At 39.8% G+C, this 16,699-nt stretch overlaps 1 protein-coding gene across 2 annotated transcripts; it reads left to right on the top strand.

Annotated features, from left to right (window-relative positions):
- Window positions 1–152: 152 nt before the first annotated feature.
- Window positions 153–15,535, top strand: LOC135467844 (tetratricopeptide repeat protein 12-like). 2 transcript variants are annotated; one of them, XM_064745735.1, is made up of 17 exons: window positions 153–213; window positions 2,110–2,235; window positions 2,697–2,774; window positions 2,875–3,023; window positions 3,484–3,594; window positions 4,223–4,355; window positions 4,814–5,002; window positions 5,580–5,649; window positions 6,442–6,536; window positions 7,067–7,247; window positions 9,540–9,632; window positions 9,899–9,962; window positions 11,840–11,974; window positions 12,406–12,684; window positions 13,402–13,498; window positions 14,150–14,372; window positions 15,422–15,535. In XM_064745735.1, the coding sequence occupies exons 1-17, from the start codon at window positions 162–164 to the stop codon at window positions 15,492–15,494; spliced, it is 2,148 nt and encodes a 715-aa protein (XP_064601805.1). In that variant the 5' UTR covers window positions 153–161; the 3' UTR covers window positions 15,495–15,535. The 2 variants fall into 2 exon arrangements, with proteins under 2 accessions (XP_064601805.1, XP_064601806.1); XM_064745736.1 differs by lacking the exons at window positions 12,406–12,684; window positions 13,402–13,498; window positions 14,150–14,372; window positions 15,422–15,535 and having other exon boundaries at window positions 11,343–11,916.
- The last annotated feature ends 1,164 nt before the right edge of the window (window positions 15,536–16,699 follow it).

Here is a 16,699-nt window from a genome sequence, read left to right on the forward strand (position 1 = left end):
ACCTAAGCAGATACACACTAATTGTGCTTTTTCTCCCTCATATGTAACGTCCGCTTATTATCAAGTTTGAGATTTGCCCGTAACCATACTAGTGCAAACCTGCCTATGGAGGGCTGCTGCTCATGACTGTCGTCCGTGACCTGTTGACAACCATAAACAACATGGAGGGAGGTGCAGACATCGAATCTTTTCTCAACAAAGTTGAAGAAATAGGTATTGAACGGTGATATTTTCTTTCATTATTATGGAATGCAAACAATCATGCCTAAAGAAAATGCGTAATAGCTCATAGTTGTTTGTTATTTACTTTTTCATTTTCACCAAACAGTTGCCAACACTAGGGTGGCAGAACTGACAGTTGTTGTTGCATTGAATTAGCCAGTGTAAGTGACTAGTTCTGCATGACGGCACCTTCGCTCCGATGTTATTTTAAATCACTACGGTACCGTCATGCAGCCTTATATTTACTTTTCTTGGAGTAGTGCCAGAGCTCTGTCAACTCGCACCTTAGGCAGGTGTAGTGTGTCTCCTGTGGAAGTACAGACCTCCACAAATATGTGCGCTACAATGTCGGTGGCCTCACCTTTAGTCACGAGCAACCTGCCGGTCTCGAAGACCATTGCCCCCATGTTAAAACGAAACAAACCAGTAATGGCGACCGCATCGCATATTTGAGCACTGACTCTGGTACTGTCATAGAATTTGGCTCCGTTTAATATTTTACAAAAGTGAAAAAATAATGAGTTTTGACCACAAGGGTGGAGAAAGTTTTTGACTAGTATGGTAGTTCATATATGTGGGGGTGAAAAATTACAGCAATTGTAGGCTTCGAAATGAACTGTTGGGTAGTCCGAGATTGTATTGACATTAGGTTTGGCAAAATTTTATTTGGCAATGGATGGCCCCAAACCAGCATCGGAGCGTGCTGCATTTAAAAACTTGATGCAGTAGCCGTGGCAGTCTGTCACAACGTTTGAGACAAAAAGTATCTGTTGACTGATTTTTCATAAGCACAAGTCGATTTCTTAGATTCTTTGGTGATGCTCAAAGCAAATGGCTGTACTGACACTCTTAACATGTTTTATAACTCTTGTAGTCTCGGGCTATGTGTTGGGGTGGGTAAAGTGCAGCTTCAGTGGAAACTCTCTACACTCAGGAGGCGACATTGTTTACTCTCACCATGGCCATCGTGGTGGATAGGTCTTGTTATAATGTTAAGCGATGATCTTCAAGTTAAGCAGGCCCTGAGAAATAAAGGTAAGATCTGTACTTTCTTAGCAGACATAAGATAAGTGCCTGAGGTGCCACGTCGCAGAACTCCGGCACTGCTCCAAGAAAATTGAAGCGAAGATTGTATATATATATATATATATACTTGATTACCTCAGCCGTATGCAGAGCCATATATATATATATATATATATATATATATATATATATATATATATATATATATATATTTACATATATATATATGGCTCTGCATATGGCTGAGGCAGCCATGTACAACTTACGATTACATGAAGATCAGGCAGCGAATTAGTCGGACTACACTGACTGTTGATTGAGGAATATGTGGATAGGCCATAATCATTGCTCCTCAGCCTACAGGGAGAGACCCACATCCCTGGACTCACTGTTGACTTTATTTCAGATGGTGGAAAATTATGATGCTATAAACTGATTCCAAAAAATTGGAATCCCATATACTATCCTCTTAATTTATCTGCTGGTACAACTTCAATCTTCACATTGAATCCAATCCGATAGGAACAAAGAACTTTATAGTAATTCTACAGGTAAGTTTAGGTACCATCAGCGCAAACCTAGTTTATTGATCTCTGTTCAGTCGAGTTAGCATTCGGAAATCTGGGGCAAGTTTTTTGAGAGTTGAGGATGGACTCAGTGTTACGATAAATGTTAGAATTCTAAAATAGCACACTGAATCTGTCTTGATGTACTAGGGCTTCTCCAGTCCGGTTTCCTCCCTCACGATGTTAGCCACTGTCTTTTAAGCGAAACATTCTTGAGAAGGGCATAAAACACCAATCATGCCAAATAAATAAATAAATTAAAAGTTCATTTTTTTCAATATATTTTCTGTTGCAGAATCTATAGTTAAAGGATTAAACTCTAGCAAAGATGAAGAAGTTAAGGTGGCAGTACAAAAAGCTGATGAGAAGCTGGCACACATCAAAGCACAGGCTGAGGATATCTCATCTGAATGCAAGACAGGTAAGCTACATATACATGTAAATCTCACAGAGGTAAAAATGTATGTTTGAGTTCAAATATTCTCTATAACGGCTAACAGTTAGTCTGATTCAGTCTTCACAGGTCAATAACCCTCATCTTCATTACTATGTTTGTACATGTACATGTACATATTTTGAACAAAATATCATCAAAATGTTCCTTAGCTGGGCAGATACATACATGTATATGTATTAACTTGTTCTTGCATATTGGAAAGTGTAGCATATATTGTACTTGTAAACCTGGAATTAACACAGTGAGGAAAGTGGGCGTTCTCATACATGGAATTTTAAACTTCTCATGTTTCCACTGTTGTTGGCAGTCGCTCGCTTGTTGTTGTGTGAAATTTGTTGGAGATCGCTCGCCTTCCACTAGTGTGACATGCTACACATGTTTTCCCTTAACTGGCCAAAGAAAACAAAAACACTTTCTTTTTTCAGGTGTCAACAGGACTGTGATAAATAAATCTGTGAAGGATGAATTTGGTGATCCCAAAATCCAATCTGGAATGTCTCAAGGTAGGTCAAACGTTATACATACCTGTATATCACACACTATACCGTCGTACCATTACTTGTATGCATGTTTTTGACATGCTTTATTTCTTACTGTGTTAAGAATTGTTTATGAAAGCCATGGAGGATGATGCAAAGGAAAGAGCACAGAGGAGAAAAGTGAATGAGAAAGCAGCAACTAAACTTAAAGAGGAGGGCAATGAAGAATTCAAGTCTGGAAATTATGAAAAAGCAGTGGAATTATACTCTAAGGTTGGTACTGTAGAAAATTCCTTAAATTACATATACTCATTTACTACAATGTTTTACATAAATGTGGAATTGTTTTTTAATGCTGTCCATAGATGTATGGATTTACATTCCTCACTCTGTACTTTTTTTATGGCCGAGGGGGTTGTTGCGCCAGCATGGCGCAATGACCCAGGAGGCTCTCACCAATGCAGTCGCTGTGAATTCAAGTCCAACTCATGCTGGCTTCCTCTCCAGCCTTACACGGGAAGGTCTGTCAGCAACATGCAGATGGTGGTGGGTTTCTCCCATAATCTTCCTGATTTTCTTCCTCCATAATGCTGGCTGCCGTTGTATAAGTGAAATATTATTGAGTACAACATAAAAACACCAATAATATCCATATATTTTATACTAATTAAAGCCATTAAAATGTACTGAGTGCATTATTTGACTCTCACAGTATAAAATATTGTTATTCCAGGCCTTGAACAAGCACAGAGACAGCCACGTACTGTACACTAACAGAGCCATGGCCTTGATTAAACTACAGAAATACCAGGAGGCGCTCTCTGACTGTGATTGGGCTCTGAGGGTACTGTCATGTTATCATTACCTCTAGATTTAACACTGTGGCTCTAGATTTTTCATCTGCTCTATACAGCTGATGCAAAAGCTTAATTTGCTGTACAGACCTTTAGCCATGGTTATGTCAAAAACTGACTAGTGCAGCTTCTACAGTGTTGTAATGTATCAGTTTAATTGTAACATCGTACTGTCTGAAATGTTACATCATGATGATAGGCTTGGAAAGGAATATTTAACGTTAATAAAATGACATCTAGGTTCTGCTGGCAGACATTTGACGTGTCCCCGTTGTTGTGCCCTCTACCCATTACCAATTAAGCCATCATGAATAACCAAAACTGATATTGTTAATCAAGGAGGCAGAGGTCACTACTGTTACATTAGTTAAACAGTATTATTCTGACTCCATTTGTACAGGACCAGTAAGTCCCATTGGGACATTACAGTACATTAGATATAAATAAAGTTCACTTCCTTTATATTAAGTCATGTTAGTATATAAACGTGCATTATTAGAAAGATAAATCTTCAGTAACATATATCTCTTCTTATCTCCTAGTGGCCTCAGTGTGTATGTGTAGCCCACATGTTAAGATCTGTTTCAGATAGTAATACTCTGAATATTTTCATTCCAGGCATTCCCCAACGCTACAAAAGCCTTTGTGCACCAAGGCAAGGCATATTTGGCTTTGGGCAACTTTGATGAAGCTAGGAATAGTTACAAACAGGGCCTACAAACTGATCCCAAGAAAAAGAAAGTGTTTGAGGGTAAGCCTTCACTGTAAAGCTTCTCATTGAGAATGTTTTGCTTTAGTTTAGTTTCCGTGTTGATCGTAAGCTAATATTATTTGCTTCTGCAACTCATGAAACAGCAATTCTTTAGGAATTAGTCTTTCTGATCCCTAGCCTAACAGTCCATCGTGAAGAAAATACTTTGTTGTGGGTAACCCATCCCTTTAAGAAAAGAAAGGGAAGGTCAGTATGGGAATATTTGGTTTTTATTCTGGGTAAGAGTGAAAATAGAGTCCAGGAATGTCCCAATAAAAACGTTTTGAAACGGTCGGTCAGGTTACCACCAACAAACATATTTTTAATGATGGCCTAAATGGACAACATCTGTGTACATATACAGGAGGCCCTGTCTCAGCTATGTTCCTTAAACTATGTATTGTTTTATTGAGTTATTAACCAGTGTTAAAAGGTGATTATTTATACTTCATCAACAGATTACCTGGCAGAAGTAGACAGAGTTGAAAGGGCCAAGAATCAAGAGGAAAAAGTGCAAGAGCTGTTTGATTCAGGCTCAGAAGAAGCAGGTGGCCTTGTTGAGCTTCTAGAGAAAGTAAAGAAAGCAGATCAACTGCCATTGTTCTATGCTGGTGGCTTCCGTGTCATTGCCAAGTTACTGACTGGAGGTAAAATAACTTTAGGGGATTGTAGTGTATGTCTTATATTCATCTCTTTACATGTGTGTTGTCTGTTTTATAGTGTATTTGTGACATGCAAAGAATGTTGGCTTAAATGTGTCTGGGGAGTGGTAGAATTTTTGGATGACTTTAATCAGGTGGATGTCAAGTGAATATTTTACACTGAATTAATTTATTTAATTATTTGATTGGTGTTTTACGTGGTACTCATATTTCACACTTAATGAATGTGCACACATCTAGTGATGAACTTTGCCAAGTAAAGTAGTTGGGGCAAAAAACCCTATAGGCTATTGTTCATTCCTACTTGTGTGATAGCAGTTAGTGGGCAAGCTGGTAACAAAGTAATAAGTGATTTGGCCCTTATGCACATTATTTGCTGTTGTGCGCAAAAATATACTTTTGATTATTTATTTTCTTTTCCAGGCTAAAATCTGTGCTTTGATCAAAGCTATATGCTTATTAGGATTGGTATATGTTTACTCCACATACATTAACTGGAAAAATCAAAATGGCTCAAAGACTACATATCTGAATGTCATTTGCCTGTTTCATTTCTCTTCAGAGATAGAGAAGACCCTGTTCAGGACACAAGGTGGCCTCCGCATTCATGTAGACCATCAAACAGTTCAAAGGTAAAACTAGAAAATAACAACACCTGCATTAAGCCTACATTTGTTCATGATGCAAATGTCAATTAATGCCTGTTCCAACCTCCATCAGTATACTGGCAGACTGATGTAGTTTGTGTAGTTCAGGATCAGAAAGGTGGTTTGTTCAGGGGTCAGTTTCATGAAGCTTTTTTGATAAGTAACATTTAGCTGAGTGCACTGTATACTTGTATACAACATACATAGTCATGGTTGTTAAGGATTCACCGGGGTTGGGTTTAGTTGGCGAGATTGTGTTTTTTTTGTTGGGCACAAAGTGTTTCAGACTTCATTTAGTTCAGAGATAAACAAGATCATGTGGTGTCTTTGAAATATGTGCTGTTTTTGGAACAGTGTTAATTTATTTATTTAATTGGAGTTTTATGCCGTACTCAGTAATTTTCAATAATGCCACGATGACCAACGTTGGAATGAATCCAGACAGAGCCTCAGAGAAACACATGACCGACCACAAATTACTGCCAGACCTTCTCAAATACTTCCGAAGAGGAAGCCAGCATGAGTTGGACTTGACCTCACAGCAGCCGCATTGGCGAGAAACTCCTAGGTCATTGTTCTTTGCCAGACACTAGACTTGGCCATGGAAGCTCCCAGAACAGCATTAAACACCAGTCAGCTGGATTTCTGTGGTACATAGCGACTTCTGCAGTGGCTCATTCCTCTATATTGTGATTGTTTATTGCTGTACCTGGACCTTTAGCTTAAAGCAATTTATGTATCTGTTCACTGATATGTTTCTCTCTTTCTTGTTTGTAGGTGTCTCTCTGCCTCCCCCAGAAGTCTGTCCCAGGAAGAACTGGACCTGTTGAGCTCAGTTCTGGAACTCTTATCTCAAGCTTGTTTTGACAATGGTATGTTGTGTATGTGTTTGTTTTTGGCATTGTTATTACATGTACATCCACACTGTACTTCCCATTGAAGAGGTTATATTTTAGCCAGTATTTGTTTGTCATTAAATTTTGATTGTGATTCATATCCACAAATATTTTCAGCGATTCTTCACCATGGACCTTAGGATAGAATTGCAGAGTGTTTTCCCTTGGTCTGTAATGTGGGAATTTGTATATTTTGCTACAGCAGACTTATATGCTCTCATAGTGCTTTCTGGTTCTAAGAAGTAAGTTAATGAATATTGTTCATGGGTTGATGTGGAAGGTGAGGTCTATCAGTTGTCCTTATTCCATTCATCTGTAAATGCAGATGATAACAGTTGCTTGACAGAAGTATGTGTAAAAAAATCATGTCAGCAAATCCAGCCAAAAGTTTCAAATTGAAAATTTACAAGAGAATGCAACAAAATCAGCAGAGGAATCTGGCGTACCTAATAAACAACATCACAAATCTGTGCAACATATGACTGTAATGTGTTTTGATTGGACAGAGACGAGTCAGGAGCAGATCCTGGAGGTGGGAAATCTACCAGCCCAGTTACCAAACTTCCTAGATGCCAAACTCAAGGGTCAAGGACACCATCTGAAGGAGGCCATTGTGTCATTCTTACACTGTCTCTCACTTACTAACGTGGGCAGATGCAAAATTGTCCAAAGCTTTGAGCTGTCAAGGTAAAATTCACAAGTTTTGTTAGTGAAAGGCTCAAAACATGATTCATTGAAGAATATATGATTATTTTCAACACCTTGCTATAAAATCTTCCTTTAAGCTGGTGATCAGTTTTATTCATGGAGTATAAAAGCGATGTGCACAAGGACAACAACAATGTCTGGCAAGTTACCAATAGCCTTTCCCACATGTGATAGAAATGTACAAATATGCACACCATATTGGTGGAAGACGTGGACATCACGTATGTCAGACTGAGCCTTGTCACCCATGTCACATAGACAGTGAGAACAGGGAACAAATGAGCTCAAAATTAGAATACTTGAATAATAAATTAACCCCGTGTGTCTGAGCAACACAAATGCCATTTTTGTCCAGTCTTGGACCAGCAGAAGAAAATACATTAGCCTCAAATGCACTTGGTTTAGTGGTGCTGACTGATGACTGCCTCCTTTAAGATGTACATGTCATGTACAGTCATGGAAAAAATTATTAGACCACTCATATTTTCTTTGGTTTCTTGTTCATTTTAATACCTGGCAACCCTAAAGGTGTATTAACCGAAGATTACAATGAATACGACAAAAATCCAGCTGATTCCATAATACTTTGTCGTATTTGATATGCTTTAAGGTCATTTGTATTCCTAGGGTGTATGCGAGACAATTTCATGCTTTCAATTTACATGCAGACTTACATAAAGAGTGGTTTCCTGTTTACATGTAGGCTTACATAAATAGGGGTCTCTTGTTTATATATTAAGACGCAGCACAACTCGTTAGTTGTCAGCTCTCATAATGCCTAAAATGAAAGAATTATGTGGAGTTAGAAAGGCAGCCATCTTGGCACAGCTGGATACTGGATTGAGCGAGCGACAAGTGGCCAAAAAACTGAAGATCTCTAAGACAGCAGTTCATTACACCAAGAAAAAGCAAGCCGAACATGGTACTACAAAACTGCTAGCTGGTCGAGGCAGGAAACGTCTTTCTACCCCACGAGATGACCGAGCACTCATCCGGTCCTGTATCAAGAATCGTCGTCAGACCTCCAGAGACCTTAGAAATGAGTGGGCATTGTCAACAAATGTGACTTGTTCAGCAAGAACAGTTCGAAACCGACTTCTTGAAGCTGGTCTAAAGTCGCACAGGGCACGGAAGAAGCCCTTCATCAACGAGAGGCAGCGGAAGGCCCGCTTGCGTTTTGCGAGGGATCACAAGAATTGGACTGTTGATGATTGGGCTAAAGTTCTCTTCAGTGATGAATCCAATTTTGAGTTGATGCCTACTCCAGCCAACTTACTGGTTAGGAGGAAGCCTGGGATGCCTACAAACCAGACTGCCTTGCTCCTACTGTAAAGCATGGGGGTGGATCAGTGATGATCTGGGGTTGTTTCAGTATGGGTGGAACAGGACAGATGCAGTTGTGTGAAGGGAGAATGAACCAAGTCACATACAGAGCTACTCTTGAAAACAGCCCTCTTCCATCAGCTGCTAAACTCTTTCCTGGCTCGAATGACTGGATTTTCCAACAAGACAATGCCCCTTGCCACACGGCAAGGTCAGTTAAAACCTGGATAGAGAACCGGAACATTCGAACCATGAATTGGCCTGCTCAGTCACCTGATCTGAATCCAATTGCAAACCGGTGGAATATTATCAAGTTCAAAATGGAGAACCACAAGCCCAAAAACAAAGCAAATTTGTTCGAATTTTTGCAACAGGAATGGGCTGCTGTGGCCGCAGGGCAATGTAACAAACTGGTGGAGAGCATGCCAAGGCACATGGCTGCAGTCATCAAAAACAATGGGCATGCAATCAAGTACTAACTCCCGTGTGAGACTGAGAGTCATGTGACTACGTGACTAGGAGACAGGAGAAAAAATGAAATGCCAAAATGTTTTTGAGAATACAGTTGCCACATCTACAGATGTATGAACTTAAGTGATTTTGGTCATTGTCAAGAAAGTCATAGAGAACTGATAGATATCACCTCTTAAATAAAACCCTTATGAACTATTTCTGTTTTCATCACTTTCTTTGCCCAAACAAATGTTCCTTCAGTTGTGCAAGGTTTTAAAATGAACAAGAAATGGGAGAAAGCAAGGGTGGTCTAATAATTTTTTCCGTGACTGTATGTATATAATTTTTTTTATGCAATATTACAGTGTTTGTACAATTTATTTGAAATAATAATTGCGTTTGTCATCAATAGAGTATGCCAAATACACTGAAATATGCCTTTATAATAAAGTTTGGATTTGTTCTTTATCATTTAATTGGCTTTGTTTTCTTCAGATTGACCAACTGGGCATTTGCCTGTACCCAGTCAAATGTGCCTTTGGCTGTGAATGCTGTAGGAATGCTGAATAACCTAGCTCTGGACCAAAGGTAAGATAAACATTACTGTGTAAACATACTGTGAAGTAAATCCCTCTACTGGTTCACTTACAGTTATGAGAGTTTATGGCTATGTGGGTTGGCATGGTCATGTGGGTTGGCATGGTCATGGTTGGGCTGGGATGGGGTGGGGTATGGAGGGGTGTAGGAGAGAACTTCTGAATGGCAGTGCATTCGTTCTGTATGTACATGTAGGGACAGTTTATCAATTAGGTTTAAGTACATGTGTGAGACTAATCCGTGTTTTCCACTGACAGATTTAGACAACAGATGAGAGATGTCATTGAGGATCAGGTGGTTCCGGCATTTGAAGCACTCATTGTAAGTACATACCTTAGCTGGACTGCCTCTTAATGCAGAACAGTTTGAGACAGAAACCTCAAACATGTCATGGTTTGAGAAATTCAGCCTAATGGTAACATGATCCATGCTCTGTTCCCTAATAAAAGCAATGGATGGATCCCACATGCCCACAGGCCCAAAAAAACAGACACTTTTCCTTCTTTATCTATGTAAGCATTAAAACATTTTCCTAATCTTTAGGGTCCTCCGTGGCTCAGTTGGTTAGTGCACTAGCGCAGCGTAATGACCCAGCGTAATGAGTCTCTCACCAATGCGTTGGCCATCTCTGGCCATACATGGCAAGGTCTGCCAGCAACCTGCAGATGGTCATGGGTTTTCCCGGGCTGTGCCCGGTTTCCACCCACCATAATGCTGACCGCCGTCGTATAAATGAAATATTGTTGAGTATGACATGAAACACCAATCAGAAAAAAAAAAAAAAAAATCATAATCTTTATCTCAGCAAGCAACAAAACATTTTGCTAATGTTTATCTCAGCAAGCAACAAAACATTTTCCTAATCTTTATGTCAGCAAGCAACAAAACATTTTCCTAATCTTTATGTCAGAAAGCAACAAAGCAGACACTTTCCCAGTTTTTATGCCCAAGCTTTATCTCTGCAAGGAGAAGAATCCACACTTTCCAAACCTTTATTTCTGCAAGGAGAACAATCCACACTTTCCTAACCTTTATGTCTGCAAGGAGAAGAATCCACACTTTCCTAACCTTTATCTCTGCAAGCAGAACAATCCACACTTTCCTAACCTTTATCTTGGCAAGGAGAAGAATCCACACTTTCCTAACCTTTATCTCTGCAAGCAGAACAATCCACACTTTCCTAACCTTTATCTCGGCAAGGAGAAGAATCCACACTTTCCTAACCTTTATCTCTGCAAGGAGAAGAATCCACACCTTCCTGAGCTTTATCTCTGCAAGGAGAAGAATCCACACCTTCCTAACCTTTATCTCTGCAAGGAGAAGAATCCACACTTTCCTAACCTTTATCTTTGCAAAGAGAACAATCCACACTTTCCTAACCTTTATCTCTGCAAGGAGAACAATCCACACTTTCCTAACCTTTATGTCTGCAAGGAGAACAATCCACACTTTCCTAATCTTTATCTCTGCAAGGAGAAGAATCCACACCTTCCTAACCTTTATCTCTGCAAGGAGAAGAATCCACACTTTTCTAACCTTTATCTCTGCAAGGAGAAGAATCCACACTTTCTTAACCTTAATCTCGGCAAGGAGAAAAATCCACACTTTCCTAACCTTTATCTGTGCAAGCAAAAGAAAAAGTCTTGCCTAGTTGTTGAAATGTATTTTTGTTTTATATTAATACTGGATCTCTTATTTTAGGAGAAGACTTGTGGCTCTACCTTAGCTGTGTTACCCTCCAGAATCCACACCTTCCTAACCTTTATCTCGTCAAGGAGAAGAATCCACACCTTCCTAACCTTTATCTCTGCAAGGAGAAGAATCCACACCTTCCTAACCTTTATCTCTGCAAGGAGAACAATCCACACTTTCCTAACCTTTATGTCTGCAAGGAGAAGAATCCACACTTTCCTAACTTTTATCTCTGCAAGGAGAACAATCCACACTTTCCTAACCTTTATCTCTGCAAGGAGAAGAATCCACACCTTCCTAACCTTTATCTCTGCAAGGAGAAGAATCCACACTTTTCTAACCTTTATCTCTGCAAGGAGAAGAATCCACACTTTCTTAACCTTAATCTCGGCAAGGAGAAAAATCCACACTTTCCTAACCTTTATCTGTGCAAGCAAAAGAAAAAGTCTTGCCTAGTTGTTGAAATGTATTTTTGTTTTATATTAATACTGGATCTCTTATTTTAGGAGAAGACTTGTGGCTCTACCTTAGCTGTGTTACCCTCCAGTATTCACATGGTGGTCAATTTGGCAGGGGATGGCATCATTCGTAAGAAACTGATGAGAAAAGATTCTCTTTGGAAAACTTGTATTTCTGCTCTGGTAAGCCTCACATCTCTTTATACATATGTGAAAAAATGGTTGTTGTTTTTTTTCCATTCACTTGTTCCACCCCATTGTTGGTTTTGCAGTAACACCTCAACAGTTATGAATGCTATGTCTTAGAGTTGTTTTTTCATGAATGTCTCAAATCCCAAGAGGGAGTAAGGTGTAAAACACCAATAAATAAATAAACCAAATCCCAAGAGTCAAAATGTTGGTTTGTAGAATGAAAGCCTAAATATAGGTTTCCCAGGAATGTCTTTAAGACATAAGACTAAATGTTGGTATGGCTGAAATGTCTCTAACATCATAGGATTCTTTCTAAATTGTTGGATTTTGCATGACCTCTCATATGGTTCATCCTGAAAATTGTTTTGGCAGGAATGTCTCCAAGATTAAAAGACAGCCAGAATGCTTTTTCTTTTGTACAGGACCATTTTTCAGATCGTAAGACTCAGCCCCTGATTAGTGAGATCCTCCAAGCTATTCTGGCCCTTTTGGTCAACATGAGTTCTGAGGTCAGTCCTCAACTTGGTGACCATGCCTACAGCTGCTGTGTGAGCTGCTTGACCCTTACCACACCACCCTGCTCACATCAGGTGGTAGAGAGGTGTGTATGTGTGCTCAGTCTGGCCCTACCTCACTCACCAGAGGCCGTGGACTGGCTCACCAAGCACTCACATCTTCACCTCTTGCTCACCTCTATACAGGTATGTACATGTATACTTAAAATGACACTTGTCAGATTATGTTAAAAGTTCTGATTGTAGGTCCATAAGACACATGCAGAATGTTACCACTGTTAATTTTTTTCACTGTTGTTTAATGCCATACCCAAGAGTTTTCCACTTGTTGCATATGATTATGTCCTCTCTGGACATACGTAGGTCTGGCACTAACCTCCCGCCATAATGCTGGCTGCCATTTTGTAAGTGAAATAGTCTGGAGTATGGCGTAAAACATCCATCAAATATGTAAATAAATAAATATATGATCACCTTAAAAAAAATAGCTCACCATTTATGCATGCAGATAATAACCTTTTCATTTTTTGGGGTGATAACATTTCATTGTGGATTCTAATACTGTGTGCTCAACCTGACCAGGTTTCACTCATCCGACTTGAAATGTCAACACCATCAAGTGAAGAAGTTGTTATCCATGATCTAATTCTTATGTAAGTTCTAAAGTGGTTTAAATAATGGTTTTTACATTGTCTTCTCCACAAGATGAGCAGAGTTTTTGAAATCAGGGTCTGGTTAGAAGTTTACATGAGTCTTGTTGATGAAGTATCTTGGAAATGTTACAACGTCAATTTTTGTATTAGGTATTTGTTAATTTGGTTCTGATTCAAAACAGTTTATTGAGCAGAACATGCACAATATAAAAATTGATTGTACCATTTTTTTTTTGTTCATGTGTTTCAGTCTGAAAATTCCAGCCTGGTGAAACCAGCTTTGAAAAGTCTTACAGTTAGTGCAAAAGTCAGTCCAAAGGTTCGCCAGCACATAGTGGACAATAATGGTAAGCTTTGTGGGATGGGCCACTGACACATTTTTTAGAATTAATACCTAAAGGTCAGTATCTGATAGAAGGTAAAACCAGAATGCATATATGCCTACTCTATAAATTGAATTGCAGTTTATAGTGAAGGAAATGCACAAAGCATTTCTAACCAGGCTACACTGGTTTAATCACAAGGCAACAGGCAACAGTCATTCAGTGGATGTTGTGTGCTTAGGATACATCAATAAGTGCATCCAGAGATGCTTTCAGTTTCAGCATATTCTCATTTTTATAGGACATTTGATAAAGGGCTTACTTGGTAGATCCGAACATTCGGTACAGAGGTGAGGATCAGCAACAAAAGAAGGGAGTGATTCACGTGTGAGGATATAAGAGCCCACAAGGGGCCAGACCCAACTTTGAAAATGAGGAATATCCAAAAACGCACCCACATATACTGGGCTGTTCAGACCCAACAGTGCCTGCGATTTACACGATTAGAATATAATATTTGAGTGGTCTGGCCACAATAGATGTGTAGGGCTAGTCCTTTGGACAATTTTCTATACCATTTCTGTAGATATGATTATACGCATCAGAGCCCTGTGCTTGTACAAGAAATTTAATGAAGGCTTAATAAGACCAGCTTTTACGGTATGGTTTTAACAGGAATACCCTTCTTGGTCAAGTTGCTGAAGTCTGTGGATGAGAGTATGGTGGGGAATGCTGCACTATGCCTGGGTTACTGCATAGAGATAAGGGGAATGTGTGCCTCCTTGGCGGACACCACCATCGTGAAGGACTTGCTGGTTCTGGCCAGAGATGGAAAGATTGCAGATGTTCAGCAGAACTGTGGCATATTACTGGCTAAACTGGCCCAGGGAGACAAAAGGTAGGTGTATATTTGTTCCTGGTTATGAAACTGTACTCCTGTTTAATTAAGTACAATATTCCCCCTGGCTCTGCCCTGTTTTCTCCCACTATAATGATGGTCATGGTTGTATATTCTTGAGTATGGCCTGAAACTCCGTACAGTACTTTTATATACTCTGGCTTGGACTCAAGACTTGCTACATATACATGTATTGTGTACACTGCTTGAAAGTTTTCGCCAAAATGATTCTATACATAGAAAGTAGCACCGTCCGAGAGCTTCTCCTTCAGTGGCCATACAGCCCTCACATTATAGCTCCAAGTTCATTGATCATTGTTGGTGCTTAGACTGTTTATCTCTATGTAACTTCAGGTCCACGTCAGCTATTGATGGTTTGTACCCTTTCTCATATACGATAATAAAAATGGGGCCTCCCTGTCCTAAGTGGTTAGCATGCAAGCGCGACGCAATGAACCAGGAGTATCTCACCAAAAGTGGTCGATGTTAGTTTATGTACAACTCATGTTGGCTTCCTCTCCGGCCATTAGTGGAAATGTCTGTCAGCAACCTGCGGAGGGTTGTGGGTTTCCCCCAGGCTCTGCCAGGTTTCTTCCCACCATGGCTCAGTTGGTAGAGCGTTCGCGTCCGGGGACGGTAGATCCAGGGTCAGTCCTGGGTCAGCTCACACCTGAGACTTTAAAAAAGGCAGTTGTAGCTTCTTCTCTTGACGTTCAGCATTAGAGGGATAGTGCAACGGCAGGTTGACCTAATCATTATAATGGCTCAGGTGGGGCGACTTACTAGCCTTTGGTAGGTTGTATCAGTAGATAAAAGAGTGATGGAAATTCGTCCCCTAACAAGGAGGCACATTACACGTTCATACTTTAAAACTCCTTTATCGTCGGATGACTGAAAAAAAGTATGACGTTAAACCCAAAGCACTCACTCACTCTTCCCACCATAATGCTGGCCACTGTCGTACACGTGAAACATTCTTGAGCAGGGCGTAAAACATTAATGAAATAAATAAGTCATGATGATGTATTTTATTTGTCTTTTTCTTTCAGACATTTAGAACGTCTACGTGAGCTACATGGCATTGAAATACTTCACCAAGCATGTGGAAAGAACATTAAGTAATGTTTCTTCGTCATACCCATCCCATATTTATTGAATAAAGCAGTTAAACTGTGTTTCCAAATCTTTGTGTTCTGAAATGAGTGTAGTGACCAAGTGAATGACACAGTTCATTTGTTTCTGTAAAGTTTGACGTTATTTTGGTGTTATTTTGGTGTTAGTTTTGCCATGATCTATCAGGAGGTAGGTACAGAAGCTGAGACGTTTGCACTCCTGAATCAAGGTGAAAAAGTACACTACTTCCAACAACACCACCATCTTCCCATAGAGCTGATGACCACAGCCAAAACACAGGACAGCTCACTCCTTGCCAGGGCACAATGTCCTGACAGCAGATTAACCAGCCTTCACTGCCTTTAGCCTTAACATACACACTCGTCGCTCATGCAACATGCGTGTACAGGTCACAGTTCACGGACAGCAGACAAAATAATACTAGATTTAAGATATTGCTTTGTTGCTAAGTGAAAGGTGTATGACTTCCTGTAATATTTTGTAACATATTTTACACTATTTATCGATAAGTGTCATTTTAGACATAATGATATAAATCACCTTCATTTCTGTACACCCAAGCTACCAAGAAAACAAAATGTCCGTTTGAATATTATGGGATAATGTAATTGATTTTTGCCTGTTCCAGCATATAAGGAAAATCATGATACCAGCTTGATTTAGTCTTTTACCATTGACTTACGAAACTCTAGACTTATTGTCATATCATGTGAGTCATGTCATACAGATGGCAACGGCTTATCCGTTTAGATTCAGTTACTAGGTACAGTAAATGGCTTTCGAAGAAGGCGGGTATTTTATTATAGAGTACATCCTCGGACAAGGTTATGTTTCAAAACATATTCTCAGACATGGTTGTGTTTTGGGGATGAGAACCGGGCTTGCGTGAACATAGAGAATTTATAGATGAGTCAGCAGCTTGTCAAAGGTCAGTGGGATTCCCAGGGAGCTCTGGTTTCCTAAACCCATGCGAAATACTGACCGCCATCGTTTATTGTTTCATTTGCGTGGTGGTTATGACATACTCAACAATACTTAAGCAGTATGGTGGAAGGAAACCCGAAGCTATTTATAGGTCTCTGACAGACCTTTCCACATAGGAGAGGCAACAAGCATGAGCTGGACTTGAACACGCTTGTATACTAACCACTCGGCTGTGGAGCCCCCACCTCACCCTTTCAGTGAAATCTCCT

This window comes from Liolophura sinensis, chromosome 6, assembly GCF_032854445.1.
Source record: "Liolophura sinensis isolate JHLJ2023 chromosome 6, CUHK_Ljap_v2, whole genome shotgun sequence".
In the NCBI taxonomy this organism is placed as follows: domain Eukaryota; kingdom Metazoa; phylum Mollusca; class Polyplacophora; order Chitonida; family Chitonidae; genus Liolophura; species Liolophura sinensis.